The sequence below is a fragment of the Triturus cristatus genome, chromosome 10 (genome assembly GCF_964204655.1).
Source record: "Triturus cristatus chromosome 10, aTriCri1.1, whole genome shotgun sequence".
Classification (NCBI taxonomy): domain Eukaryota; kingdom Metazoa; phylum Chordata; class Amphibia; order Caudata; family Salamandridae; genus Triturus; species Triturus cristatus.
The window spans coordinates 1,025,082,333-1,025,110,150 of record NC_140593.1 but is presented as its reverse complement, the minus strand read 5'-3'; the positions used below and the strand labels follow the sequence as shown (position 1 = coordinate 1,025,110,150).

At 49.1% G+C, this 27,818-nt stretch overlaps 1 protein-coding gene across 2 annotated transcripts in view; it reads left to right on the top strand.

The window, feature by feature from the left end:
- Positions 1 to 27,818, top strand: part of GDE1 (glycerophosphodiester phosphodiesterase 1) — a 223,964-nt gene that overhangs the window by 39,519 nt on the left and 156,627 nt on the right. For both annotated transcript variants that reach the window (XM_085629054.1, XM_085629055.1), the window contains exon 2: positions 17,297 to 17,472. In XM_085629054.1, coding sequence (XP_085485180.1) covers positions 17,297 to 17,472 — 176 coding nt within the window. The remainder of the gene's footprint in view (positions 1 to 17,296; positions 17,473 to 27,818) is intronic.

The following is a 27,818-nucleotide window of genomic DNA, read 5'->3' as shown; positions in this document are numbered from 1 at the left end:
ATCTCTTCTTTTTGTTCAATTTGTTTTACTACATGTGGCAAATGGAATAGCACATTCAGAACAAAGTTTGCATCGCAGTTGACTAAGGAACTGTTTTCGAACTGAGAACCTACAACGTCTCCATTTAGAAGTTTTCTCTTCTTTAATCCTTGAGGATTCTCTATCTCTTTCTTTTTCTTGAACATCTACAAACTCTTTTGTTACATTTCCCTTTGGACAGATTCACAGTTTTTCGTAAACCGGATACTAGCCTAAATGAGGAGCATATAGACTTCTTAACTGATTGTATTCTCTTACACAGCTTCCATCAGCACTGACTTTCTTCAAATAAAAGTCAATCAAAAACAAACCAGACAATGCTCTAATTCGCAATAATGCCACATATGACATTGCTTCCTTTAATACAGTACATTATCTGTGTCCACGCTCAATCTATCTTCTATGCTTCTTGGCTAGGGGGCTGCTACACACAGTTCGCACTTTAGTTCTTCCATGGTATTGGCAAGCGCCAGTATCTCCCAAGATTCCATTTAGAGAACTTGCCCTATAGAGTTCTATTTTCAGTTTCTTTTGTCTGAGGTACGCATGATGTTCCCAGAGTGCACAAGCCAATGGCTCCGACATTACTGTAGTACAAAATTGGTGACAAATGGCACCAGTCTTGCTCCAACTCTATATGGAATGGGTTGGCACTTGTCCATTAATCCTGCGGTAATATCAATGTAGGTATTATCTATCCAGTGCACGGTCTCCCTAGCAAAATCTTTAGATATATATCTATTCAGCTGAACCAAAAGGCTTTCCAGCATCTAAGGGGATAGCTGCAGACCTTACTTCCAAGTTGAGCTGCAAGACTGTTTCAAAGAAATTGCATAAGTTGTATGCATGTGTCTGTGAGAGGATGTTAAGTCGAATTGCTCCAGCAGCACAGGTACCAGCCTGTAATGAGAAGTCCGGCACCAGAATCTGTGTCCCAATGTTTTTGAGAGACAAAGGCTTGTGCGATGCACAGGATTCAATGAGTCTGTCGACTGTTAACAGAGTTTGTTGCCTTCCTGAGAGTAGCAGGGGGCCTTCCTGTATCAGTCGCCTCTTCAAACATATCTAAGAGATGTGGGATAGTACATCTTTATAGTCGTTATAGAAGTTAACTGTCAAATCATTAGCACCTAGAGCGCAGTTGTTCAGCATGAAATGTATTGTGTTCTTGATTTCTTTCAGGGAAATAGGCTAGCACCTCTGCCTGTGTTCTTTAGCCACTCCATAGTATAGTAAAGTAATACTTTATATTGTCTCTTGAGTCCTGCCTTCATGATAAACCTAACACTTAATAGTATTCTCTGAATCTTTTCACTATGATTGGGGAATTGCATACCATCTACCTGTTATCTAAGTCTATACATCTAATGTTGCATGACGCATTCCGATTTCATTTGTCTTGCCAGGGCCCCACCTGTGCGCTCACCCTCACTATGGACTCTGGCGACCGCATATTTCCCCAAAAATTTGATCTCTTTTGACGCCGTTTTACCTTTCTTCATTTTCAGATGTATTTTATTTAGTGATTTGTTGTCTCCAGTCAGTGTATGAATTGTCTCCAACCTACCTAATTCAGTTTATGTCCTATCCAGACTTCCCCGTATCAACCTAATTGTTTGGATATGCACACTCTGGGGCTATAGGCGTTAATTCTTTCCCTATCGTACCCTGGGAATCAACAGAACCCTTATTATCTTGAAAATGTTCTGTAATGGCTTTGCCTATTTCTGTTTTAAACACTGTGTTCGAGATTGTCTCAGTGGAGAATTTCCTTTTATGCTGCCTTGTCATTTTCCCCTGTATTTTTTGTTTAGAAGGACTGAGGCATGGTCAATATGCCAACCGTGTGTGTGTGCACTCTTTAGTCAATAGAACAGCGTCTCTAGTGAGAAATATGTAGTCCGTATTGGACTGCATATGGTCTATTGAAGAGCAATATGAAAATTCAGTAGTGTTGGTTCATATAGCTCCATATGTCTGTCAAATGTACTTGATTCATAACAAGATGCACTTTGGTTGTGGCTTACAGTCCCTTAGGGTGTCCTCAAGCTCTGTCAAAGTCAGTGTTTAGGAAACAATTCAAATCCTCTCTTCAAATTGGCATCTGTAGATGTTGCTCTTTGTTTCTGATATATATATATATATATATATATATATATGTATTCTACTGGCGGTCGCCAGTATATAGTTAGGACCGTGTTTCCATAGGAAATCTCAAAATTCTATTTTGAATAACTTTGGCGCCGGTTGACGAATCTTCGCGAAATTTTCAAAACTAATGGGGCGCTCAGCTCCTACCCTGAAAGTCTCGGGGTGATTCGTCAAGGGGGGTCCCAAAACGCGTTTTCCCCATGCATTTTTCCATAGGACCTTTAGTCGAAGGTACAGCCCAGACGGCTGAACAGAATTACTTGAAATTTGGCAGAGAGGTAGTCCTCAGGTCAGGGAAGTGCCTTTTGCAGGTCTGGTGTCAATCTGTTCAGTATTTCCTGAGAAAATAGCATTTAAAAGCATATAAATATCTATACGCGAGCAAAATTCTGATTGGTTGTTAGATGTCAGTCAACATTCGAATCGGTAGAAATCAGAAAATGTCGGGCACCATTTTGTGTCTCGCTCTGAAAAGGAAATGGGGAAAAAAGGTGGAAAACGTGAAAAGGGAAGAGAGCTCCTGACCCCCTAGCCTTTGTCAGGGGGTCACAGAAGGACCCCCATGGGTGAAATTAACATTTATTTATTTTTTTATAAAAAATCATGGGGTGTGCGCACAGCGCACCGTGTGCACGGTGCGCGCACGGTGAAAAACCTTTTAAAAAAAAAATATATTAATAAATACATAACTTAGCATTTAAAAAACCGTACAAATTCACTTAAAAAAACCATAGGTTTCACACACGTTATAGTTAGGAATTAGCATTTAAAAAACCTTGCAAATTCACTTAAAAAACCATAGGTTTCACACAGGTTATAGTTAGGCGGACATTTCACTCGTAAAAAACCAATGAAATTCCTCCGTTATAGTTAGTTCAGATAACTATAACTCGCGCAACCGCCACTCTATCACAAGGATGATATCATCAGTGATGTCATGAGTGATGCCACTGACCATGTCATGAGTGATGTAATATGTGACGTCATGAGCAGTGGATTGCGGGCGCGTGAGTTATAGTTATCTGAACTAACTATAACGGGGGAATTTCATTGGTTTTTTACGAGTGAAATGTCCACCTAACTATAACCTGTGTGAAACCTATGGTTTTTTAAGTGAATATATATATATATCCTTTTAAAACTGAGCAGTAACTATTGGGGCCATATTCATTTATACTTGTTTCGGATAATCCTTCTATTTTCCCTGGCTATGTTCACATTTCTACTTTTAGAGTCCTCCATAATTCTGCCGATCCTAATGGAAAATCGAGCCTATTTTTTTTTTTTTGTAAATATTTTTATTGAGTTTATTCAAACATAAAGCAACATACATTGGCATTGAGTCCAGCAGTATAGCAACCAATCGAATGTGCAGCAAGGTTTTAAAGGCATCCTCAAAAAGCACTGGTACACCTGCGGCGTTACATGGCGACAACGCCCTCATTCTGCAAGCAAGCGATAGGCCGTCTACTCTTGGTCACTTAGTTTGGATTCTAAAGTGTCATGCGGGGGTTCACATATATTTCCTCAATATGTATTCCACCCACCCCATACCTGGGTCCATTTTTTGGGGCAGCCTCTATGAATGTATACTGTTTTTTCGACAATCATTATGGAGCCCATATCCCGGGACCATTGGGCGAGGGTAGGTGTTTGCCTAGATCCCCATCCCTGGGCTATATTACGCTTCGCCAACATGAGTCCCAGTGTCACCCAGAGTCGTGCCACTCTGCTGAGGTCTGTAGGTTCCCAGATGTTGAGGAGACACCCCCTCGGCTCCGGAAGCGTCGGAACTTTAGTCACCTGGGAGAGTGTGCGCAGTATTGCCTTCCAGTATAGGGTTATTGCAGGGCATTCCCAGAGGGTGTGAAAAAGGGTACCATCCATACCACACTGCCTGAGACATAGGGGGGAGTCAGCTCGTTTAAGTTTAAATAAGAGTGTGCGGGTGTAGTACGTGCGGTGTAAGATTTTTAGTTGAACCAGCCGCAGTTTGGACGATATTGCCACCTCCTTAGGGGAGGAAAGCACCGCCTGCCAGTCCGCTTCGTCAAATTCCCCCAGATCTGTCTCCCATCTAACCTTAAGGGCCGAAAATGGGTCTGGATGGTTGTTTATCATCTTCCGATATGTCAGGGACGTCGCTCTTTTAGTCAGGTGTTCCGTAAGGAGTCGGTCTTCCAATGGCGAAGACTCCGCAAACCGGGACCCGGGCGGGACCGCCGCCCGGAGTGCGTGTCGGATTTGTAAGTATCTGAACCGTTCAGTGTCGGCCAGGTCGTAGTCCGCTTGTAATTGGGCAAATGTGACCAGTTCCCCCTTTTTCCAAAGGTCTCCGACCCTGGAAATGCCAATCAGATCCCACTGATGGAACCCCTTAGTGGTGCGCAGCACCCCCAACTGTTTCGCCTCCCACAAAGGTGTGGCCTGAGTTATCTTTCCGGCCCAGCCAAGAGCCCGCTGCGCCGCAAACCATATCTGGAGAGTATGTGCCGTGGGTCCCGAGGGGCAGCGGCCCCTCGTGTGGTTGTAGAGCGCTCCCATGACCCCCCCCCCGGCCCCCAGCAACTGTCGATCCATACGGTACGCCGGGTCATCCCCAGGCACATGAAGCCACTGATTTATGACCATAAGTTGAGATGCCCAATAGTACAGCTTTATGTCAGGGAGGGCGATACCCCCGTCGTACCACCCTCTGGTAAGCTTATGGAGCGCTATCCGCGGCGACTTATCTTCTCATAAGAGGCTGGTGACCTCCACGTTTATGGCGGTGAAGTATGCAGGCGCGACCGGGAAGGGTGTGTTGTGAAGTAGGTAAAGAAATCTAGGGAGAGCCATCATTTTAAAGAGGGCGGCCTGTCCCAGTAGTGTCAGGGGTAGAGAACGCCAGTGTTTGACGTCGCTGCGAAACCTATGCAGGGGCTTCGCCAGATTTTCGGCAACAAATCTCTCCCTATCAATGGTCACATAAATTCCTAAGTATTTGAACCCATCTTCCACCACTCGAACCTCACATCCCTTCGGGAGCCGAGGCGGGGAGCCTCGAATCATATATACAATAGACTTCTCCCAGTTTATCGTATAGCCGGACACTCTCCCGTATGACGCGCAGATGTCCAGGAGGCAGTTAATCGAGCGTGCCGGCGAGGCTAGGTACAGCAGGACGTCGTCAGCATACAGGGAGATGCGGTCCTCCCATCCCATAGTCCACTTTAGGCCCCGGATCACAGGGTCCTGCCGCACCCAGGCCGCGAGCGGCTCCAAAGCCAGAGCAAAAAGGAGCGGGGAAAGCGGGCAGCCCTGTCGCGTCCCCCGCCCCAATGGAAGGGGTCCGAGATATGCCCATCTACCACCACCTGTGCCAGTGGCTCGGTATACAGAAGCTGGATCCAGGCGCACATCTTGGGACCAAAGCCCATGTGACGAAGAACGGCAAAGAGGAAAGGCCACTCCACCCGGTCGAACGCCATCCGAGCGTCCAGTGAGAGGATGGCCGCGTCCTCCTCTATCGATGAGTGGCGCGCGAGGATCCCATGAAGCCGCCGTATATTTAGGGCGGTATTGCGGTTAGGCATAAATCCCGACTGGTCCGGGTGTATCAAGGCCGCAAGGTAGGGCTGAAGCCTTGTCGCCAACACCTTTGCCAGAATCCTTGCCTCGGCGTTCAGCAAAGAGATTGGGCGATAGGAGGCGCAGTCATGCGAGGGTTTGTTAGGCTTAGGGATGGCCACAATGGTAGCCACTCTCTGGTCTTGGGGCAGAATCCCTGTCGACAGACTGTTCTGATACATGGCCAAGAGGTGCGGGACTATATGAGTAGCGTTTTTCTTATAGAATTCCACCGGAATTCCATTGGGCCCTATTGCCTTCCCCGCGCGGAGGGCGAGTATTGCGAGCGTGAGCTCTTCAGCCGTCAGGTCTGCCTCCAGGGCTGCCACCCCCGACTGGTCCAACCTCTGCATTGCGATGTCCTGAAGGAAGGCCAGATTATCCGCCACAGTAGACGAGGCCTCCGGTGTATAGATCTTTTTGTAGGTGGCCGCTAGGGCCTCCGCGATTTGCCACGGCTCCGTCGTAAAATCTCCCGAGTCCAGCCTGATCCGCGCCACTCACCGCGCCGCACGCTCCCCCTTCTCAAGCCAGGCCAGTAGTCGACCTGTCTTGTCCCCTAGTTCATAAAACATATGCTGTGTTGCAACCTGTTTAGCTTGCGCAGCCTCCCAAAGATAGGACTTATATTCCTGCTGTGCCATGCGTACTCTATGTGTAGTGTCATCATCAGTATGTGTGGCATGGTCGGCTTCTGCCTCAGTCACCCCCTGCTCAAGCTGGAGTACCGCTAGCCGTTGGGTTTTCTTATGGTCGGCTATCATCGATATCGCCTGTCCGCGAAGGACTGTTTTGTACGCCTCCCACAACGTCGTTGGGCTTGTAACCGAGTCCTTGTTTTCGGCGAAATACTGTTTGGTTGTCACCTGAAGGGCTTTGCTAATTTTAGGGATTTTGAGATAGCCTGGGTGAATTGGGAATATCCTACGTCTTCGCGGGGCGAAGGTTGCAAATGTAATGATTACCGGAGAGTGGTCCGAAATGCCCCTGGGCAAGTGAGAAACTTCCGTCATTCCCCTCAACCCTGTAGTTGGTGTAAAAATGTAGTCTATACGAGAAAGAGTGTTGTGGGCCCCCGAGTGAAATGTGTATTGCTTCTCCTCCGGACAGTGTGTTCTCCAGGTGTCTATGAGGCCAAGTGCCTCGGTAAATTCACGCAATTTGGGGGTGGCGCTACCGTAGTCTCTGGAGGATGACCTATCCATTGACGGATCCATAGTCGCATTAAAGTCCCCACCCATGATTAGCTCCCCTTGTGGTAACGACAGCAGGAACTCACCCAGTGCCCGGAAAGTATCCTGGTGGAGTGTTGGGGGGACGTATACAGTCACTAAGTTATACAGTTTCCCTTCCCATTGGCAGGTCAGTGCCGCAAAGCGACCCTGGTCCTCTCTACGGGAGTCAACAATGATCAGGGGGAAGCGTTTGTTAACTAGTATGCCCACCCCGCGGGACCCAGACGTGAATTCCGAGTGTACCGCCATTTTAAATCCCCATCTGTCCAGTGCTCTCGTAGTCGTGCCTACCAGATGTGTTTCCTGCAAGAGTGCCACCGCCGGCCCCCTGCGCTTGAGATATTGTAAGACCAGCCCCCGTTTAATGTTATCTCCCAATCCATTCACGTTCCAGGACAAAACGCTGAACAAGGGGCTGGATTGTTGCGCGTCTCCCTCAGTGGAGCTAGCGGTGGCCTCCCGGTTAGCTTTATGTGTTTCCCCAGTCATGGTGGGTAGTTGGAAAGTGATCGCACCTGTGCACCCCTCCCTCAGTCTATGACAGGCCTAGCTTGCAGAATCCGCCAATGAGTAGTTGCTGAACCTAGAACATAACACAAACCAACTTTTCCATGATGACCCTGTCCCCCCACCCCCCTCCCTGCCTCCCTGCCCAGCGGATTTAAAACTACCCGCCACCCCAACTTAGCAGAGTGCTTAGATCCCATAACTTGCTACTTGCGTATGGGGGAGGAGCTGCTCTCTGTCCTTCGCCCGCTCCCTGCACCATGTGTATGTCTATGCGAGAAACCAGCAAAGTTCAAAAACACAGCGCCCCTGCAGTGTCCGAGCCTCCTGTGATCGCCGGGGTCCACTTGGCACTCCACACCGCTCCGAAGTCCGTTCGCTCCATCTCTGCCTCAGTCACGCGGCGTGCGATCCCCCCCTCCCGAACCAGTTTCCTCCAGATTCTCGGGGGATACAGAATGGTTTCGACGGGTACGTCCCGCTCGGCCCGCATCTCTCGCCGGGCGCCATCCCTCCAACCACTCCTTGGCCTCCGTCGGCGTGGTGAAGAACCATGTGCGCCCCTCGGCTTCCACCCGTAGTTTTGCCGGATAGAGCATCGCATACTTGAGTTCACGGGCGCGCAACTCCGTCTTGACCGCAAGGAAGTCGCGGCGTTGCCTCATCACTGTTGTGGTGTAATCTGGATAGAGGGTAACCGTGCAGTTGTCCACCTTCAACGGGGGGGCGGTACGCGCCGCCTGCAGGATAGCGTCTGTCCCGGAAGTTGAAAATGCGGGCCAGGATCGGGCGCGGGGGGGCCCCGGGTCTCGGCCGCCCTCCGGGCACCCGATGCGCTCTTTCCACTGAGAAAAAGTTCGACAGCCCACGTGGCTGCAACTGTTCCGTGATAAGTTTTTCAACGAAGAGGTCCAATGCCGGCCCCCGTTCGCTCTCCGGCACACCCACGACGCGCACATTATTCCTTCTGGACCTGCCTTCCTGGTCATCAAGCTTGACCAGTAGCTGCTTTTGGACCAGTTCCAGCGTCTGTATCCGTTTCTTACTCTCAGCTGCTTCGCTGGTAAGGGTCGCCGTGGTTGATTCGACCTCCGACAATCTCGTGTTAATTTTAGCGACATCGGCTCTCAGCAGCGTTACGTCTGTGGATATCGTGCCTATTGAGACCTGCATCTGGGTCAGCGTGGCCATGACATCCGCCAGAGTGATCTCCTTAGGTTTGTCGGGGGGGGGGGAGCCAGCCCGATCCTTCTGAAACGCGTACTTCTCGAGCTTGGCCTGTGCTCCCCCACGGTGGCCCCTGCCCCCCATAGTGGCCGGCGCAGGTGAGCTCCGCTCCCTTCGGCCTGTATCTGTGTCCACAGGAGAGTTGGAGGAGGAAAGCAGCGGCGATCCGGCGGGCGCCGCCGCCGGCCCCGGAAATACCCACGTGTGGCCTTTCCGTTGCACCGGGGCCCCGCCGCTACCGCCCAACAGTCACGACCTTCTGCAGGTCTCCAGCCATGTTCAGGTCCGATGCTGGGATCCGTACTGCCCACCACGCTATGCGGAGGCCCCCAGCGCCAGTCTTCCGTTTTGCATTCACTGCCCACCACAGGGCCACACGAGGCTCCAGGGGAAGCCCCGGTCCCCCCCACCCCCGAGGTCTCCACCGATGGGGCAGCGTCTCCTGACACCGGTGGCGGCTCTCAGCGCTTTCAGCGCACTTCGTCGCTGCCGCCTGCCCCCGCCTCCAGTCCCTGGATCACGCCGCCATTGCCCCTCCTCCGCTTCAGAGGCGGCGCCGAGCGATGCCGGGGCCTCCACGAAGGGAAGCGCTGGGTCTATCGGGCGATAAGGCAGGCCCGGCTTCAAAGCACTGTACCTCGCATCTGCAGCAGCCCCCGGGGTCCTGTGTCCGGCGCTAGGGTTCCGATGCTGTGAGTTCTCGGCCACGCCCCCTCAGGCTCACCAGGGCCGGCAGGTCGCCACTCAAGGCCCCGGCGCCGCTCTCGCACACAGGCCAGGCACCCGTTCTTAGGCGGCCCTCCGCCCAGACGATCGCATTCGGGCGCCTGCCTCTCCCATCCGGTGTCCCAGGTGCTCAGGGGTTGCCGCTGCTCATTTTCTGCCGGTTTCGGCCAGGATTTACTTCAGGATGGGTGCGGGATCGGGCGTTTGGCACCGGAGCCGCACTAGGTTGCGGCCATCTTCGTCGGCTGCAAGCCACGCCCCCCAATCGAGCCTATTTTGTTCAAAATTAAAATACTTCTAGCATTCATACCTTACAGTGCATATATACCTAGGCCCCCTAGCCTTGCAGTCTAATTGTTTTCCTTTTGAAGTATTGTACAAGTTTCTTATATCAATGTTATTTCTATTTCATCCCTCTGTAAGTATGCAGTGACTTTCCTAACTCTGTGGTGGTCACCAAACCTTTTTCATTAATTGTCAACAATGGAAAAGTTGGCTTGCTATGGGCTGATTTCATTATACTATATACTTTCCGTGTTGAACTTCCTCAGAACGTATTGTACTGCAGTTAGTGTTTATCACCATCTACAGTGCAGGCCTATGCGAAGTCACATCAGTTGATCTGTTTGCCCCATTAACCCCCACCCATATTGCTAACCCCAACTAACAGTTGATTACTGAAGATCTTCTTTAATACCACTACTCTGTGAAAACAGTTTATGCTCAGGAGTTGAGCAAGCAGATCCCTCCTTTTACTGATCATATACAGTGGTGGCTGCAATTTCATTGTGTGTCAAGGATATGTTGCTGTATATACATTTCTTTATCTTGTTATACAAGTATACCACCCAGCCTCTGTAATAAGAGAAAAACCCTTGAGGCATATCTGGACCATTCTATGCCCTCACCGGACATCTAATAATATCAAAGGATACAAGTCTTTTCTTCAATCATTGTTCATGTTTCCTTCATTTCTCTCTCTCTCTTATGTCATTTTCGCAATGCCCTTCTTCTCTAAGTGTTACTCTAATGATTTTCCAGCTAATTCTGGTTCTATAATGATCTGCGGTTTGTCCTCCAACTTGAATACAGCCATTTAATGGATGAAAGTTTTTTATTAACTGTGGCTAGTGATCCATGTGAATTTTGCACTGCAATTGTAAAATCCTTGAACAAAGATACTGAAGCTCTTGAGTAGTTCAGGCCAGATTTTTCAAGGGCAAGTTTGAAGGCCACATCAAGATAATTCAACAGACAAGCAATTACTGGCCTCCGATGGACTCCAGAAACCTGCCTGGCAGCAAGAGATCTGTGTGCCATCTCCGCTGTGATTACAGACAAGAAGTTATTTTTCCCAAATTGTTCCGACAGTAGCAGCTCTATAAATGTTTCAATTTTACCAGTGGATATGCTTTCTGTATGCCTACAATCCTCAAGTTATTCCATCTGGATCTACCTTTGAGGTCTTAATATTAAATGTGTACTGGCTCTGGCTTTTTTCTACCTTGAGAATCTTTTCCTTCCTGTTGAATCGTCCACATATCTGAAATTCAGTATTTAGCTTGATCCTGACTTGTGGCATACTTATCAAGGCACTTGATAATTTGATCCATGTTTAGCAAGAGCATGCCTATTCTCACTTCAATTGTTCAGAGTCTTTGCCTCACCTTTTGTAAAATAGATCTGATATCCATTGTCTTCATCTTTTTACAAGCGTTATGAATCCCCGTCACCTAGGGGGAGATATTTATCAGGTACTCTGATGGATTCTCTGGAATTAAACAATAATTTTGCCTGCTTGTGATGGGTATTACCCATGTTGCACTTTTTCTATATTTAAAACAGTCTTCCTCCAAATGTCTCAATTATTGTTTTGCACAATGTCCTACTGCAACTATCTAGTATATGTGTCTGAGATGTACTGTATGTGTTAAATTGTTTGACCACGTATATGAAATGTATTGGGTAGGTTTGGGAACTGTTATTAAATTGCCTCATGATGTAATCTATTCATGTGCTATGTGTTTGATTATTTTTACCATCTTAGTCTCCTCTGTCGTATGACAAGTGCCTCTCCTTGTTGCACTCAGTTACAGAAATAAATCCTTAAACTCTGTGAATGCATGCTCACACTATAAATGAATGTTAACATACATCATGTAATCTTTTAGGGGTGTTGTCGTCAGTCGGAGCAGCGGGGGCCACTGAGGGAGGGGGGGGCAGTACTGGCCAAGAATGCCTGTTTGGGCCTAAAGAATACATCTAGGTCTACTCCTATCTCACGGGGACGATATGCTGGCAGCGGGTTCAAATCTACTGGCTGGGGAGGTGGACTTGCAGTCATGGGACCCGGGGCAGTCCCTACTATCATTTCGCAGGCTTGCGCTATTTGGCGAGAAAGGCTTTCCTCCAATGGGGCCATGGCCTCTGAAACAGCCCTGTAGATTGATGCATCAACAGCATCAAAAAAATCATTGTCAAAAGGGAGTCCGCTCAGGGGGTTCTTCTCCCCCTGAGTGTCATTAAAGGAGTTCATTCTTGGGGATGCCCACCAAGCCCTACCTTGTAAGTATACAGGCACTGTAATATATTTGGGTAGAAGGCATATACGGGCACTGTAATGTATTGGGGCAGAAGGCACTGAAGAGAGAGTGCTAATTATTAAGAGTTGGGTGTCAGCCACGCTTCAGATGGGCAAGCCTCAGGATAATAGGGCAGAAGCCCGGGGACCTCTCACCCTTGGTGCACAATATAATGGGTTACCACGTCTGGGAGACTGTCCCCGCAGGCTAAAACCTGCTCAATGATACAGGCTCCATCTCACGGGGGCTTCTGATCCTAAGGCGGTACAGACCCTGAAAAGGGCGTATCAGTAATTGCTGCTGATGAGCAGTACAGACCAGTTTTCTTTTGACTGGGCGTCACTCTCCAGATGGACAAGGCTCCAACCATGTTGCACTGCTCCAAATCCTGAGGTGTGCGCAGAATGCGCAGTGTGAAGAGCGCGCAGCAGTCGAACCGCGCCAAGCAGACGCCCTTTGATGGTGGGAGGATCTCACAGCGAAGCCGCACCAGTTGACAGTGGCCACGAAGGGGTGAAAAAAATGCTACAGCGGCCAAAGCAATTACCGCCCTGCAGCGGGTGACAGCAATTAATTGAGCATTGGTGACAATATTGCGAGAACGCTGGTGGCAAAAAAGAACGAATAGGACAAGAAAACAATTAATTACTTAACCAAACTGCACCACAAAGTAGCAGGTGACCACTAACAGGGAAAAAGAAAACAGTTCGTGGAAGTTACATAAGAAAATAACAGTTTAGTAATAACAGGCATGAGAGAAAAAGACACCGTTTATCTTTGGCTGAAACCAGCGAAGAAAGAGGAGGAATGGCCAGTGATGATGTACTATGACCTGGATTGCCAACACCTGATTGGCTGGGATCGAGAGTCTGTTACTCTGATGAACTCTATTTGTTTCTATTCCCAAGGTTTCATGAGAATTGTAATTGTTGAAGTTTAAGTTTTAAAATAGCTGCTGTTCAATAAAGTAGATAGAGTGAAGTATAATCCTCGCCTCCAGTCCTAACATAAAATTAGTAGTAGGGAACCGTGATTTCTTTTCCCACTTCTAGTTTTGTTTACTTTAATCTTTGAAGGGTGCAAAATAAAGGAAACAATGACAAGTAAAAGCGAATAAAAATTACTGCATTCAAGAAGAATTCTAGCACTTGAGCGTTTGTTTTTCAACTAAATTTTCTCTCACCTAAGGCGGTATGGGGTTTTCTGTTGCATCTATGACCTGGTCGAGAAGAATAACTATAGTAAGATCACCGACTAATCAGGCTATAACAAGCTCACAAAAGTAACCATTAAAACTATTGCTGGCCGTGAGAAATAGGGCAAGGTCAACAGACCAGTAAGTCACATGAGGAAAGATGGATTTGGTGAAAGAAATGAAACCGGGGAGAAGAAAGGAAGACATCAGAATGGAAATACTGCTGGGGAACGTAGTCAGAAATAGGAAGTTATTCAAAGAATATTCCTAGGGCAAAGGGCTCAAGTACTAAAAAAAGAAGTGGCTGGACTCACCAAGATAGGCAGAATGGGTGTGACATCACTGAGCGTGGCATCACAGAAAGTGACATCATGGCGTGTTACAAAGCATGTGGCATCACAGGAAGTGGCATCAGATCTTGAGACCTCACATGTTTAGCAGGTCTTCCATGAGTACTTTTGAGTGCATTACAATATTGAACCACATAGATCTTGAATTGCGTGTGTGCCAAAATATTTACACAACCCTGACGTAAAAACTGGGCCTCAACTTATGCATTTATTTTTTTTACTTTTTCGCAGAATTTGGCGACAAGGAGAAATGTGGTAGTAAATCTGTTCTGCTTAATTAGTTGCAATGTCTATATTTTAAAATATCTTATGGAGTTAGGACACCTGCTGCAGGGATCTTTGTGTGCGAGCTAAATCTCAGGGGATAATAATGCTAATGTGGAGGATAACGTATTTGCTGGAGAAATCTGTGTTTGGCTTATTTCTAGTTTTGAATGAAAGTAGCACAGAGGGTTAAGATGTCTCCTGCAAAGCACATTAAATAACACAAAGATGACAGATTTTCATTTTAGGTAAATCGGTAAGTGAGTTAATGCTTTTAAGATGGAGATCCTTTTGTTGAACAGTGAGGTATGAAAGACATGTGGATCCTACACCTGGTAACACTCACTGTCTTATGTAATACATCCTTTATATTGATGTACACATTGCCAATGTATAATCTGTATGTGTGATGTAAAGTGCTCCGACACCCTGCATTGGGTTGAGTAGTGCTAAAACACTATAAAAGAAATAAAACAAAATAGTGCTATTTAACTTGTTATTTGTGTAACTACTGGGTTGACCAGCACATCTGACATTCTTACAGTGTGTGCATATCTCTAATATACTGGGACTTAACAAAGCAAAAGCATTTCGATCTTAAGTATCTGTGAAGTGATAAGATGTTAGCCTTTGACGCCCCTCCATTGCTTCTAGGCGTGAGGCTCTCGATAGCTCCCAGCCAGGATACTCCAAGGAAAAGAGTCCTGATGGTCCCTTAAACTCCGGCATTTGTTATAGGTGAAGCTGGAATCTGATAAACCCCTTCGCTGCTTGCACTTTGATGCTTGGAACAAAAGAAGATATCAGAAAATTTCACTAGGACGAGTTCAGCATATTTTTGTGAATTCCAGGAGAAGTAGGAAAGAAATGTGGCACACCGCTGAAAGCCAGCTTTGCAGCAGAATAGAAAATAGTGGGTAGATGGGGTCTACGCGTGTCTACCCTTGACTCGACCCCTGCTAGTGCACTTACCTGTGTCCCGGCTTCTTCCTCTGAGGAACTCCAGTCGGACCACCAGTACACCTATAGAAAAAACAGAACAGTCGGGACCTTGCAGGGATGTGGAATTCCTATAGCCCGACGTCCAGGACATATTGTTTGGGGTCAAGGGCAACAAGTTTTCATTTGTATTTTGTCCTTGGGACAACTAGGTCCAACCCCCTACAGAACAAACCCTTTGGCTGCCAGTTTATAGTACCACATTATGGATCAGGAAAGGGCAATGTCTGCAGTTAAGGTAATATTTGTGTCCATGTGTTAAATGCTGTTTCAAGCTTGTATTTATGGTTCATTAATGCAAAGCCTTTATTATTAGGGTGAGCACTAAAAGTAAATGTAAGCTCTGCCTGCACTACTGACGGTGGTTCCAGTTTAAATGTGTACACACGTTTTCAAAGTTTAGTAATATGAGGCTATGTAGAATGCTCCCAGAATGCTCTCTGATTATATGCAAATATTTGCCGAAGCTTGAAAGCAAGAGTGATGATTCTTTGCTCTCAAAATAAAATGTTCACAAAAAAATGCAAGTGGGAAAAAAACATTTTGCTAAACTACTGTAAGATTTTAGGCACCATATCTTTGCAGCATTATTTAGTAACATGTTGATGTATGCTTGTATTTCCCAAAAATATTCATAATGGAAAAGCAGTGTAACCAGTTTAAATACGATTATGGGAAACAAAAATGAACAAGCATTGGCAAAGCCAGTAGGTCTGAAATTGGTGGTCAGCCTTTTGGTTTTGTCAATGCGTGACTTGTTTAGGCATGGTTTTTGTAAAACTTTATCGGTGTGGGAGGTGCTGGGCCCTCACCATTCTAACAAGCATTGGCAAAAGCAAAAATTGTTTTTGGTCTCAAAAAGCACACATTGCCACAGCAGGTCCAGGCACTGAACCAAATACTTTGTGTGCCAATATGCTCCATGTAAAAGAGCAGAATACTGTCACTTACAGTGAAGCTAGCTGATAGACCGAGAGAGAGACCGAATTTTATTAAGCACAAAAGGTCATGGTTAACGCCAGACCTAATTAGAGGCCCAATTATTAAAGAAAGTCTCAAAAGTACATCCATGGTATATATCCTTGCATTAAGTGCATATATACAGTTTCCGTGAATTCACAAGAATTTACAGAAGTAGGCCAAGGAATATGCATGTGTAGATTTGCTTGTGTAAAAATCTGAATGTTTTAAGTTTTGCGTCTGCCCCTGTCAGGAGTAAATTTCCAACCTTTTTCAGTAGGGAAAAGAGTTGGTGCAAACCCTTGAAACACACAAGTTGGTAGGTTTGCACAGACTCAAAAGGGCATTCCAACCCTTGAACTATTGCTTACCACTACCTTCAGCCCCAGTATGTAGACCTGCAGAAACGTAGCAACATAAGGGAATTGCTACTATTCAACCCTTCTATGGTATGAGCCCTGGCATAATTAGAGAGGCTATATCAGAACTCTTATATAATGAGATTGCTGCCGTAATTTGTTGCCGCATTACATGGCACAAAAGGGACAAGTGGATTTTGTTACAGGACAAGTAGATTTATGAAGCAACCTGCACCATTGACAAGTAGATATTTTATTAAATTCCACACACCTGCCTTGAAACACCCAGGCAATCTGCATTACGTACTGTATCACAGTGGTGGTGTACTCCATTCCAAAACCTAAAAAAATAAATCAGTAGAACTGTAAAAGCATGAATTGTTGGGTCTTTCCAAGTCCCCATCCGATTGAACCCAAAGCCCATTCTCAGGCTCCAAGAGTACTTCTAGAAATGTTTAAATCTGCATTTAACTGATGGATGCAAAACCTCTTGCATCGGTATGCATAGATCAGGGGCATGCAGTTTGTTGAGTCTGTATAATCTTGGGCAGTATGCATGAATCGGGTAGGGTATATATGGGGTTAAAGGGAATAGCACAATTATTTGCCATTTCCTTATGATTAAACATTTGAAGTTAAAAATATACTTTCAGTGAGTTTGTTTAGATAAGACTTATAATTTAATTTGTGTTTACATCTGTACCAATGTTACATAGAGCACTTGTGTCTGTATCCTAAAAACTAGGATAATTGTATTTTTTTTCCTCCTTGTTAAATATATTATTTAAGAAAATATACAACTAAGAATGAATCACATTTGAAACTGTCTGCAGTTATAAAGTATGCACAGTGAGATTCTTCCTTACTAAAGCACTTGTATACTAATGTGAGGCTGAGAGGGCTAGTGGAGGAGAAAGCATTCAGTTTTCAATTGTTATGGCTGTTATACGGTCCGTTTATGTGGCACTTGGTCAAATGAGGTCCCAAGCGTAACTGTTAAATTGGAACATTTGGGGCCCTCTTTCTGGACTTACCTTGCCTCCAGAGATTCTGTTGATTAAACTTATGTTTACATTGTTACTCCTCCCCATAGGCAGCCAAGAATGGTGCAACAGGTGTAGAGCTTGACCTTGAATTTAGTGCTGATGGAGTACCTATACTAATGCACGATGATACAGTGGACAGGACGACTGATGGGATTGGTAAATTGGAAGAATATAAGTACAGCGAGCTTAGGAAACTGGACCCGGCTGCAAAGCATAGATTAAGGTAAGTGGCTAAGGAACACAACCTTTTTTGTATTATGTACGATCACGTAATGTCCACTTATGTGTCCCCTCCTAACACTTTCGTCAAATCAATTGACCAAGCACCAATTTCAAGTGTATAAATTGATTCCCTTGTTTAATTAAAGGGCGGGTACTGACTCTTTCACAGCCTGTGCACTGCTTTTGTATTATTCCTATGTTCTCCAGTCTGAACTCCACTCCTTCTTAGTGATATATCCCTCAGTTATCTAACCTAAATTCTGTATTTGTTCAACATTAATTAGTCGTTCTTCTTTTTTCTCCTGTGGCCCAAAATATGGCACACATTTGTGTGAATTAGAGGAAAATTTAAATATCTACGAAGTCAACACATATCTATTGTTAAAGCTTTATCTCATCTATTGACTCAAGGACATCCTTGGATAACCCCATTTAAATACCTCAATTCTTCCTCACGGCCCTTCCACCAGTGTTAAGACGCCAAACCGTCAGTGAACACATGGGGGCATTTTTAAAAGAAGTTAACACCACCAGAACGTCACTTTTTCAGATAATCTGGTAGTGGTAAGTCCTTCACCTTATTTTCAAGGCAGCTTTAAGCCACTTAACATGGCTTAAGTACGCCTTGTAAATAATGCCCCTATTCAAGCAGCACTCCAGCTTGAAAGGGGTGTGCAATGGGCGTTGCAGTGGGCGGTCTGCTTTAACACCTGTTGCTTTTTGACGCTGCCCCATATTTACAAGGTAGGGGGCAGCGCCAAAAATATTGCCAGGGAATACCTGGTCTTAAACAGGCTATTCGAGGAGAAATGGGTCATATATTTTGCTTTTTCTGTGTGTGCTGCATTATGCAGCACAGATATAAACAGCAAATCGCTTGTAAAGATTGTTTATGTGCGGGAAGGAACACCTTCCTGCACATAAACAATCACCCCTGCAGCAGGGCGTGGCAACGCGGCGGAGCAAGATGGCCGTTAGCTGAGGTGTCTCTGTGACTCCCTCCCTGTAACTTCAATCCGCTACACCAATCCATTCCCTTGAGGCCAAGATCGCAAACCGGAGGTGCCGCTGAACGCACCGATCCCGGTATCGTGGACGACGGACACCCAGGGCCGAAGATACGGGCATTCACTGCTGAGGCCTATTCCGACGCGGAGGCCGGGGCCTGGCGTGGCGGCCGGGTCGGGAGTGACTCTTCCCCCCCTGAGAGACCCTCGCAAACCGGAACTAAACTCGGCGCTTCTGTGCGGCCCAAAAACGCTTCGAGACCCCACAGTCCCCAGCTTATGACTGTCCCGTGGAAACCAAGCTCCGAGGAACGGAGAGCGGCACAGTCCAGAGAGGCGGCGAAGCACACTTACGGTGAAAATCCTTGCGAGCGAGGGCTGCGTGTGAACTGGGTCCTCAGGGGGGCTGCGAGCTGCAGATGCGGTGTGGGGGCCAGGGAAAGGTGCAGAAAATTGAACAACACTGAGGTGAGGCATACCCACCTGCGGCCTGATTGGGGGGATCCTGGTTGCACCCTGGGGCGACTATTACGACGCCAGTACCCCGCCCTTCGCCTCATAAATTGACAGTTTGTATCCAGTGTCCAATACATCGTAGTGGCCTGCTGGAGCCTTGATGTGGTGTGACCCTTTCTGTGACTGGGCTGGGAGTGTGAAGCATCGCTGAGCCTGAGTCTGTGAGATACCCTCGTGCCTTGCCGTTGGCTAACAGTCAACCTTCCCGAATCGCCCCGAGGGGCCTGGCCGAATCTGGTGGACTCCAATTGACGCGGGGGTCACCTGAAAGCCAGTGGAATACACCCCTCCCCCCCCCCCCCCCCCCCCCCCTCCCTCCCAACGGTGGTGCTCCAAGAAGAACCTGTCTGGAACTAGTGGTGTCGCCCCCAGTTGCGGAGCTCTGACTGGGCGACCTCACTGACCTTGCCATGTCTGGTGCAAATGGCACCAAGTCATCCCAGCAGAGTAGACTGGACCGGTACACCTGCCCGAAAGCAGACTTACCCGATCATAAGTCGACGAAAGACAAACAGCAAGGGGGTGCAGAAAGTGACACTTCTGACCTGACATTAAAAGACGTAATGGAGGCCATAAATGGGGTGCGCACCTCCATGGAGCAACGGATGGACACCCTTTCCTCAGAGATGATGCTAATCAGAGCTGACCTCACCAAAAATAGAGAAAAGGTCAAGCAATTGGAAATTACCACGACGAGTCTGGTGGAAAATGCCTCGCAACTGCAAGCTGAAATCGAAGAACTACAAGCGTTTCGTAGACTCACTGAAAGTAAGCTGGATGACTACGAAGGGCACACGAGACGCAACAATGTACGCATTCTCTGCGTACCAGAAAAATCGGAGGGGCCTGCCACAGACCTTTTTGTGGAAAATCTAATCGCTACACACCTGCAATCAAAGGGCCTATCCGACTTGTTTGTGATGGAAAGAGCTCACAGGGTGCCGGGGGGCCGCCCGAGACCTGGAGCCCCCCCTCACCCGATATTGGCCAGGGTATTGAACTACAGGGATAGAGACACTATCCTGCAAGTCGCCAGGGTTGCCCCTCCAATCAAGATGGACAACTCGGAAATTACGTTCTTTCCAGACTTTACGCAAGCTGTTCAAAGAAAACGGCACTCATTCCTGGAAGTTAAAAAGAGACTCCGGGACAAGGGCCTGAAATACGCCATGCTCTTTCCAGCCTGTCTCTGGGTAGAGGCCGGGGGAAAGACCAGATTCTTTGATCTCCCAGATGCCTCATCTGACTGGCTTGACGGATGGAGGGAGACGACGGAGAAGAGTTCCAGTGGCCGTTGAAGCTGACCGCCTACTTTCTACAGTAAGACCCAAAGGGGTTCCCGACTGCCCGCTCCCCTCTGGTTTGGCCGCCACCTGCTGGAAACAGGTCCAGGTAGAAAGCTGTTAAGAGGGGTGTGCACCTGCGGATTTCGGACAATATTCCGTACTGTAACTTTGGCCCGTCCGGGCCCAGGGAACTTACGACCTAGAGTAACAGGGAGGGGGTTGGCCGGATACCTAGTTCTCCCCCAGTTTCTTCTTTTAGTAACTTTGGGCGACAGGCACTCTGCATTTGGTAAATGATGGGCAGTTTTGAGCCCAGAGTGCAGGGAAGCAGGGAGGGGGGTTGTTGGGAGGGGTCGTTGATATTCGTAAATGGTTATTGGGTTCGTATCGACAGTACAGTCCGGTTTTATCGTAAAGGAAACTGCACCCTATCTTGTTATCAATGTGTGCTCAGTGGAAGTGTCCTGCAACATATTAAGAAACTTGCACCAGACGTTGTCCTGCTCAAGGAAGCACATTTGGTTGGCAACACATGTAAGGCAATGCATAGATGGGGCTACTCGATGGTCGCACATGCGGGTTTCACAACTCACTCTCGGGGGTGGGCATTATGATGAAAAGGACATTTCCCCTGTCACTTGCCTCCACATGGACTCTATGATCAGGGTAGGTACATCGGGGTCACCGGCACTTGGGAGGGACAAACCATAACGCTTATGTCCATATATGCACTGCCAGGCTTTCAGTCCGCCACGTTTAAAGGATTTAAGCACTATCTTATTGGCACTGTAAATGTAAATGTTGTATACTTGTAAAGCGCACAGCTGCCCCAGCAACGGGGCATCCCGGCGCTGTATACCGCTGGGGAACCCATCCTGGCTTTCCCTGTGAGATGGTCCCTACTGGGCATCTCCAAGGTGAAGACATGCATCCCCTGCGCTGATGGGGCCGCAAGTGGAGATTAAGCAAGCTATTGCCCGAGTTGCTGAGTGGGATCCATGGTTAGAGTAGGCACGGAGGCGAGAATTATCGAGTTTGCTGACCTTGGCCCAAGACCCTGCCGCGTCGGGAATCGAACCCTGGTCCCGGGCCGACCCCTGCTTCCGGGTCTGCCGCCTCTAACCAGTGAGCCACACCACTGCCAGATGGATTGCTGGTGCTTGGGGGGGACTTCAAAGCCGTACTTTCAGGCACACTAGACCGTCAACCCCCTTGTGTACTGTCTCAGTCTTCACACTCGTTATCCGGCGTCCTGGAAGCCATGGGGCATGTAGATGGGTGGAGAACCTATAACACAGGCAAAATTCAGCATACATTCCATTCCGGGGTGCATAATAGTCTCTCCCGCCTGGACTACATTATAGTCCCCGCATCGCAAGTCACGAACATCCACGAGATCAGGCACCTAGCTAGGGGCATTTCCGACCACTCCCCGCTATGGGTACACATAGTCCTCGATCACACAGGTGGTAAGAGTTATCCCCATCAACCCGTGGTACTTACGAGATCCAAAAATCTGTTAAGACCTGATCAAATCCATGGACGACTACTTTCTAGAAAATGAGGGGTCAGTGGACTCTCCCCAAACACTGTGGGAGGCCTTCAAAACCGTACTCCGAGGTCAAGCTCTATCACTGATAGCTGGAAATAAAAAAGATAGACACAGACATCTCAGATGCAGAGCAGGAGATATACTGTCTAGAGCAGGACTTAGGCTCAGATGTCGCACCTGAGGTACTCCGCTCACTCCGTCTCAAACAAGATAAATACAGGGCACTAGTAACTGACAAAGCCAAGGCACTGGGATGGGACAGGATGGGCAGGATTTACGACTGGGGCGATAAGGCAGGGAAATTGATAGCCTGGCTTGACAAAAAGGAATGGGCTAGCAGACTTGTCCCCGAGCTCAATGACGCTGAGATGACTCCCATAACGGACCCTCAAACTATTGTCGGCCATTTTGCCGATCATTTCCGTACTGTCTACACCTCCATGGCGCCACACACTGAAGACGACTCCGCAGACCTCCTAAGGGACATTTCTCTCCACACCATCTCTATCGATCGATGGCCGGACATATCTTTTTTTTTTTTTTGGAAACCTTTATTGACAGTTCAATCAAGAACAGGTATGGGCCTACAACCCCCCGGGGCCGGCCGCTAAGCAATCAGAGCAAAAACAGGCAAATGTAAACACAGGCAGCACTTCGGGGAGGAGAATCGTAATGCTAATACTATGAGCAGCGTAGGTAGGGCACCAGGAGAAAAAGGTTTTCATTTTATAATGAGACAAAGCAGAAGGATCAGGTGCCAGACAATTTTCAAACAGCAATCACAGGTATGCAGAGTAATAGACAGAAACGATTTACAGCAATCTGTTAGGTCAATGGCGCAAACACTAGAACATCAGGATGGGGAAGAATACCGTAAGCAGTGGCGCCTGCAGTCCCCCGCCAGAACTCCCGGGGAGCACCCCGGAAATTGTGGTACACATGGAGCGGCAACGAGTCATAGCAAAGGAAGTGTATCACACTGATCCCAGAAAAAGAAAAACAAAAAGAATCCGAGAAGAAAAAGGAGGCCATGGAAAAAGAGAGAAAAGACTAAAGAATCCCCTCCCCCAACCCCCCACCCTGCACCTCTGCAGATGAGTACGGCCCCCCCCCCCAGCAGTGTGCCTGTCGCCCTGGAACCAGACCCGAAATATAGAAGAATAGGGAAAAAGAAGTAGGAAAAGAACCCCACCAGACGGGGGGGTAGAGAAAGTATTAATAAACTGGAGGAGGGCCTTCAAAACATACCCCCGGCTTCTCCCTCCCGCACGGTAAGTTTCCCCCAAAGTGAACAATAAAGAGCACCAAATCGATCTTCTCAAAGAAAGATGGGGAGCATTATGCACCTATTATGCTGTTAGCTATGCCAGGAGAGCACGCAACCCCGGAGCCCGCCCGTCCACTAGATGACCACCCCTGAAGGATCAGCCTTATCCCTGACCACTCTTTGGAATGCTGCCCATGCCTACCCCTCGACCCAGCACCATATCCGATGTTCCAAGGTAGAGGATTGTCCAAAAACGTCCGAGAAGCGACGCACACAGGTGGGATGGAAGTCTCTGAGCATCAACACAGTCCGCAGCGTGGAGAAACAGGCTTCCCAGTGCTGCCCCAGGATATGCACTGCACTCCAGGTCCAGGAAGGCAGAAGCAGCCAAAGCAGACAATAGTTGCTGGAGTTTTCCTTGGGTCGCTGGAGGGCACCTACGGGACGAGGCTACCACATCCCACTCAGGGCCAATGCCTCCGGGACAGATCAGGCCCTCAACTGGATGAACACACTGTAGCATACTGGCCGGAGTGTCCAGCTGTGCACTAACCTCAGGGGTGGCCGCCAAAGTGTCCTCCTGTGCGCAGTGTGAGTAGTCCCTGTGTACGTGCGGACAGGCGGGTCGCCATTGCCCCAACGCCGACGCCACACCGTTGAGCTTACTCCCCAAGACCCCGACACCATGAATCAAGGAGGAGTGAAGAGCACCAAGGGCCTCGAGGAGGTCGCCGTACCCCAGCACAGCTCTCTGGGATCGCGCCGCCACACTCCCGAAAGTCACACTCTCACAAGCCCGCTGCGACCCAGCGGACAGGATGGTAGGCTTCATCGCAACAAGATGGCCGCCAAGTATGCCCGACCCTCACCGGGGCCGGGACCCTGGGACAAGCGTCTCGATGTCCACGTCGCTGGTGACCGTGTTCCGGGGGCAGGCAAAAAGTCATCCGTTGCGTGGTCACGGGCAACAGTCGTCCCCACTACGGACCAGCTCCCGTAAAAATCCGGGGGCGGCCCGCAATGATCCGGGCAGGATACGGGCGGCGGCCGGGCAGCTCACCATCAAAGGCAGGGGCAACCACCGGAGGATCCAAGAATTGCACCCACAGGCATGCACCCGGTCCGCTACGCTGGACAATAGAAACGACCACGACGAAGTGTAGGCCGAGTTTGGCACCGCTCCGGTGGATCGACTCCACCCAGTGACAACAGACCGCTGTTGTTGAACTGCCACCCGGCCACGGCGTCCACTCGAGGTCCCGGCTCCGGGGCCGCACAGGCCGCAAAGTTCAGATGCACATTTCTCCGGCGGTACCGCAGCCAGAAACCTCGGAGTCACACAGTCGGGTGCCACTCTCCTTCAGAAACACGACCGCGTAGCACAGGTTGAGGATCTCGTGCAGGATATCCGTGCGGGACGCGGAGGTTCACGGAGCCGGGAGTCTACGCTGCCGTCCCGGTCGCCATCTTGGCTCCTCTCCCGCCGGACATATCTTGATAGTAATCTATCCACAGACGAAATAGCACTCGCGATACGTTCGCTACAACCTGGTAAGGCTTTGGGACCGAATGGCATCCCTATTGAACTTTATAAACTCCGTCCAGATAAACTGGCTCCGTATCTAAAGGCCATGTATGAGGAAAGCCTTGAAAGAGGATTGTTGCCCATAGAGCAAAGGATTGCCACTATTGTCACTATCCATAAAGAAGGGTAACCCAAAACCGACTGCGCCTCCTACCGCCCTATCTCACTCCTAAATGCAGAACCTAAAATACTAGCCAAACTGCTAGCTAACAGATTAGTCAAAGTCATAGGAGACCTTGTACACCCTGATCAATCCGGCTTTATGCCACGCATGAACACTGCATTAAACCTGCGCAGGGTCTATGGTGTTTTAGGTAGGGTGACCACTATACAAGAGTAGGCGATTGTTTCCCTGGATGCCACTATGGCATTTGATACGGTTGAGTGGCCCTACCTCTTCGCTGTACTCGCAAAGTTGGGATTTGGACCAGGCTTTATTCAGTGGGTACGTCTCCTATACAGCGAACCTATGGCTCAAGTGGTTGTTAACAACAAGAAATCGAACTCCTTTAAACTCAGTCGGGGGACCCGGCAGGAGTTCACTCTTTCCTCGCTACTATTCACACTTGCCCTAGAACCCCTTGCGGCGTGGATCCGGAGAGACCCAGTCATTCGCGGAATGCGCTGGTCCCTGGATTGGGAAGATCGTATTTCCCTCTACGCTGATATCCTGCTGTACCTTACTTCCCCCAAGAGGTCCCTGATTGCCCTTCTTGACATCCTGGCCATCTTTGGTAGATATTCCGGGTTTAGTATTAATTGGCAGAAATCCCTCCTTTATGTCCTCCGGGGAGACCCTCCTCCACTACCACCAAATTGCCCAATACAAACCGTCACAGATGGTTTTAAATACCTGGGAATATTTATCTCTCTTGATCAGACGCTCCGTTATTCCCATAACCTCATCCCCCCCACTGCAAAGGCTCAAACGAGACATAGCGAATTAGAAGTCACTTCCACTCTCAATGTTGGGTAAGGCGGCCCTTTTTAAAATGATGTTGTTGCCCCGATTTTTGTACGCCTGCAAAACTCTGCTGACCCTGTCCCTAATTCATACTTCAAAGAAATTGAAGGACTTCAGCGTGATCTTCTGTGGGACGGCAAACCACGCATCGCCTTGCATAAACTCACACTCAACTGGTACGATGGGGGAGGGGCGCTAGAGGGCGCCGGACTGTAATGGCCGCACACCTGTGAGGCTCTCGCCAGCCAGGCGAGTTATTACTTCATTAGCCCATCCTGCATCAGGGAAATAAACTCCTTACCGACGCCGGGTGTTGGGCTGGAGCCGGAGCGTGCCTGTGGCGAGTCTGGGGCCGATCTGCCTGGCGGAGCGGGAGTAATCGCCGCCGAAAGTTCCGGCGGCTGCAGCTGAGTACTTGCCGGAGCGTGGAAGCCGGCGCGAGTATTTACGCGACACCGAGGCTTGCACGTGGACAGAGGGCCGCGGTGCGCGGCGGCTGTTGGAAGCGGCGAGAGGTGACTGGCGCTGGGGACGGACCTTCCGAAGGCTGAGGCGGACCTGCTGGAGTGCCGGTAAGGCGATGGCGAGCTGGGGCGCTGCTGGGGGCTCTGAGCTGCATAACGGCCGCTACCTGGCAGATCACTCCATTTTTAGACAGGAGGGGGGGAGGTGCGATACCTGCCCGGAGCTGTCCCTGGAGGTGTGGGACGACACGAATCCCTGTAGCCTACACCCACCCTCCCCCCCCCCCTCCTGATCCACTGCGGAGAGACGCTCCCGCGGATACCGCACCAAACACGTACATTACCGAAATCCAGCAAGAGAGGCTGACTGTTACCGCCTGGCCCCCTGGCACGGCCAATAACCCACGGTGAATGATGCTGCAGGCCTTTCTGCCCCACCAATACTGAATTCTGTCACTTCAGACATACGCCATTAGAGGATGTTGATCATCCTGTCAGGCCGGACGGATCGTCGTCACCGGGCCCCGGGAGGCTTTTGCGGAGGGGCTCCGGCGGAGTGGCGGCCGTGCGCTGAAACTCCTCTTCAGGATGGGACATTGTGTTTGGCGCTCTCTGTGGGGTGGTCCCCCGCATTGGTGACATCGTGCCCTTCCCTTTTTGCAAACTACGAGTGGGGCCGTGTGTGGCGGTGGCTCCGGGTGCGGGGCTGTTCCTTATCAAGATACACACCGTGATCCTACCAGCTCCGGCGTGAGTCCCCCATACTGGTGAACTATAGGGGAATTTGTCTCTGATACCTGGCTATAATGGGGAAAACAGACACTAAGCAATCCCGACTCCCCTTCGAAACTCAAAAGAAAAAAACCTGCGGCCCTCCACCGGGAGACGGCGATTCTGATGGAGGAGACGCTGAAGACGTGGACTGGAAGGTGCTCCTGCTCAACATGCAAACTAGCCTCACCTCCATTGACACGAAAATTGACGGTATGTCTCGGCGCCTAGACTCTGTAGTACATAGGCTCGACCAACAAGAGGAGCGAGTTAAGGAGTCGGAGCAACGGATTTCTGGGCTGGAGGATGGGGCGACGGGCACCGCCATCAAAGTATCGCACATGGAGAGATTACTGAAGGTGATCGCCGACAAGAACGAGGACTTAGAAGCGAGGTCGCGCCGCAATAACGTGCGCCTTATTGGTCTGGCGGAGTCTACATCTGTCGGCAAAATGGAAATCTTCATTGAAAAGCTTCTGTCCGATCTATTTGGCGCGACCGCCTTCTCTCCGCAGTTGGTGGTTGAGCGAGCCCACCGCACCCTGGGCCCTCGTCCCGTGCCCGGAGCCCCCCCACGGCCTATCATCATCCGATTTCTGAACTATAGGGATCGCGATACCCTACTTCGACTAGCCCGGGAGAAACAACCTGTCCAATTTGAAAACGCTACACTCTCCTTCTTTCCAGACTTCACACAATCGGTGCAAGATGCGCGCCGTAAATTTGGGTCGGTCAAGAAACGTCTGATCCAAAGTGGAATTCAATACTCCATGCTGTACCCGGCTCGCCTACGGGTGGTCCATCTTGGCAAGCCTCACATTTTTTAGGACCCTTCTCAAGTGGAACTCTTTCTCAAAGACCACAAGGGCTCCCGGGGAGCTGCCGGGTCCCCGTCGGAGAGGGCTGGCTCCCGATCGCCCACTTCTGCGCTGGTC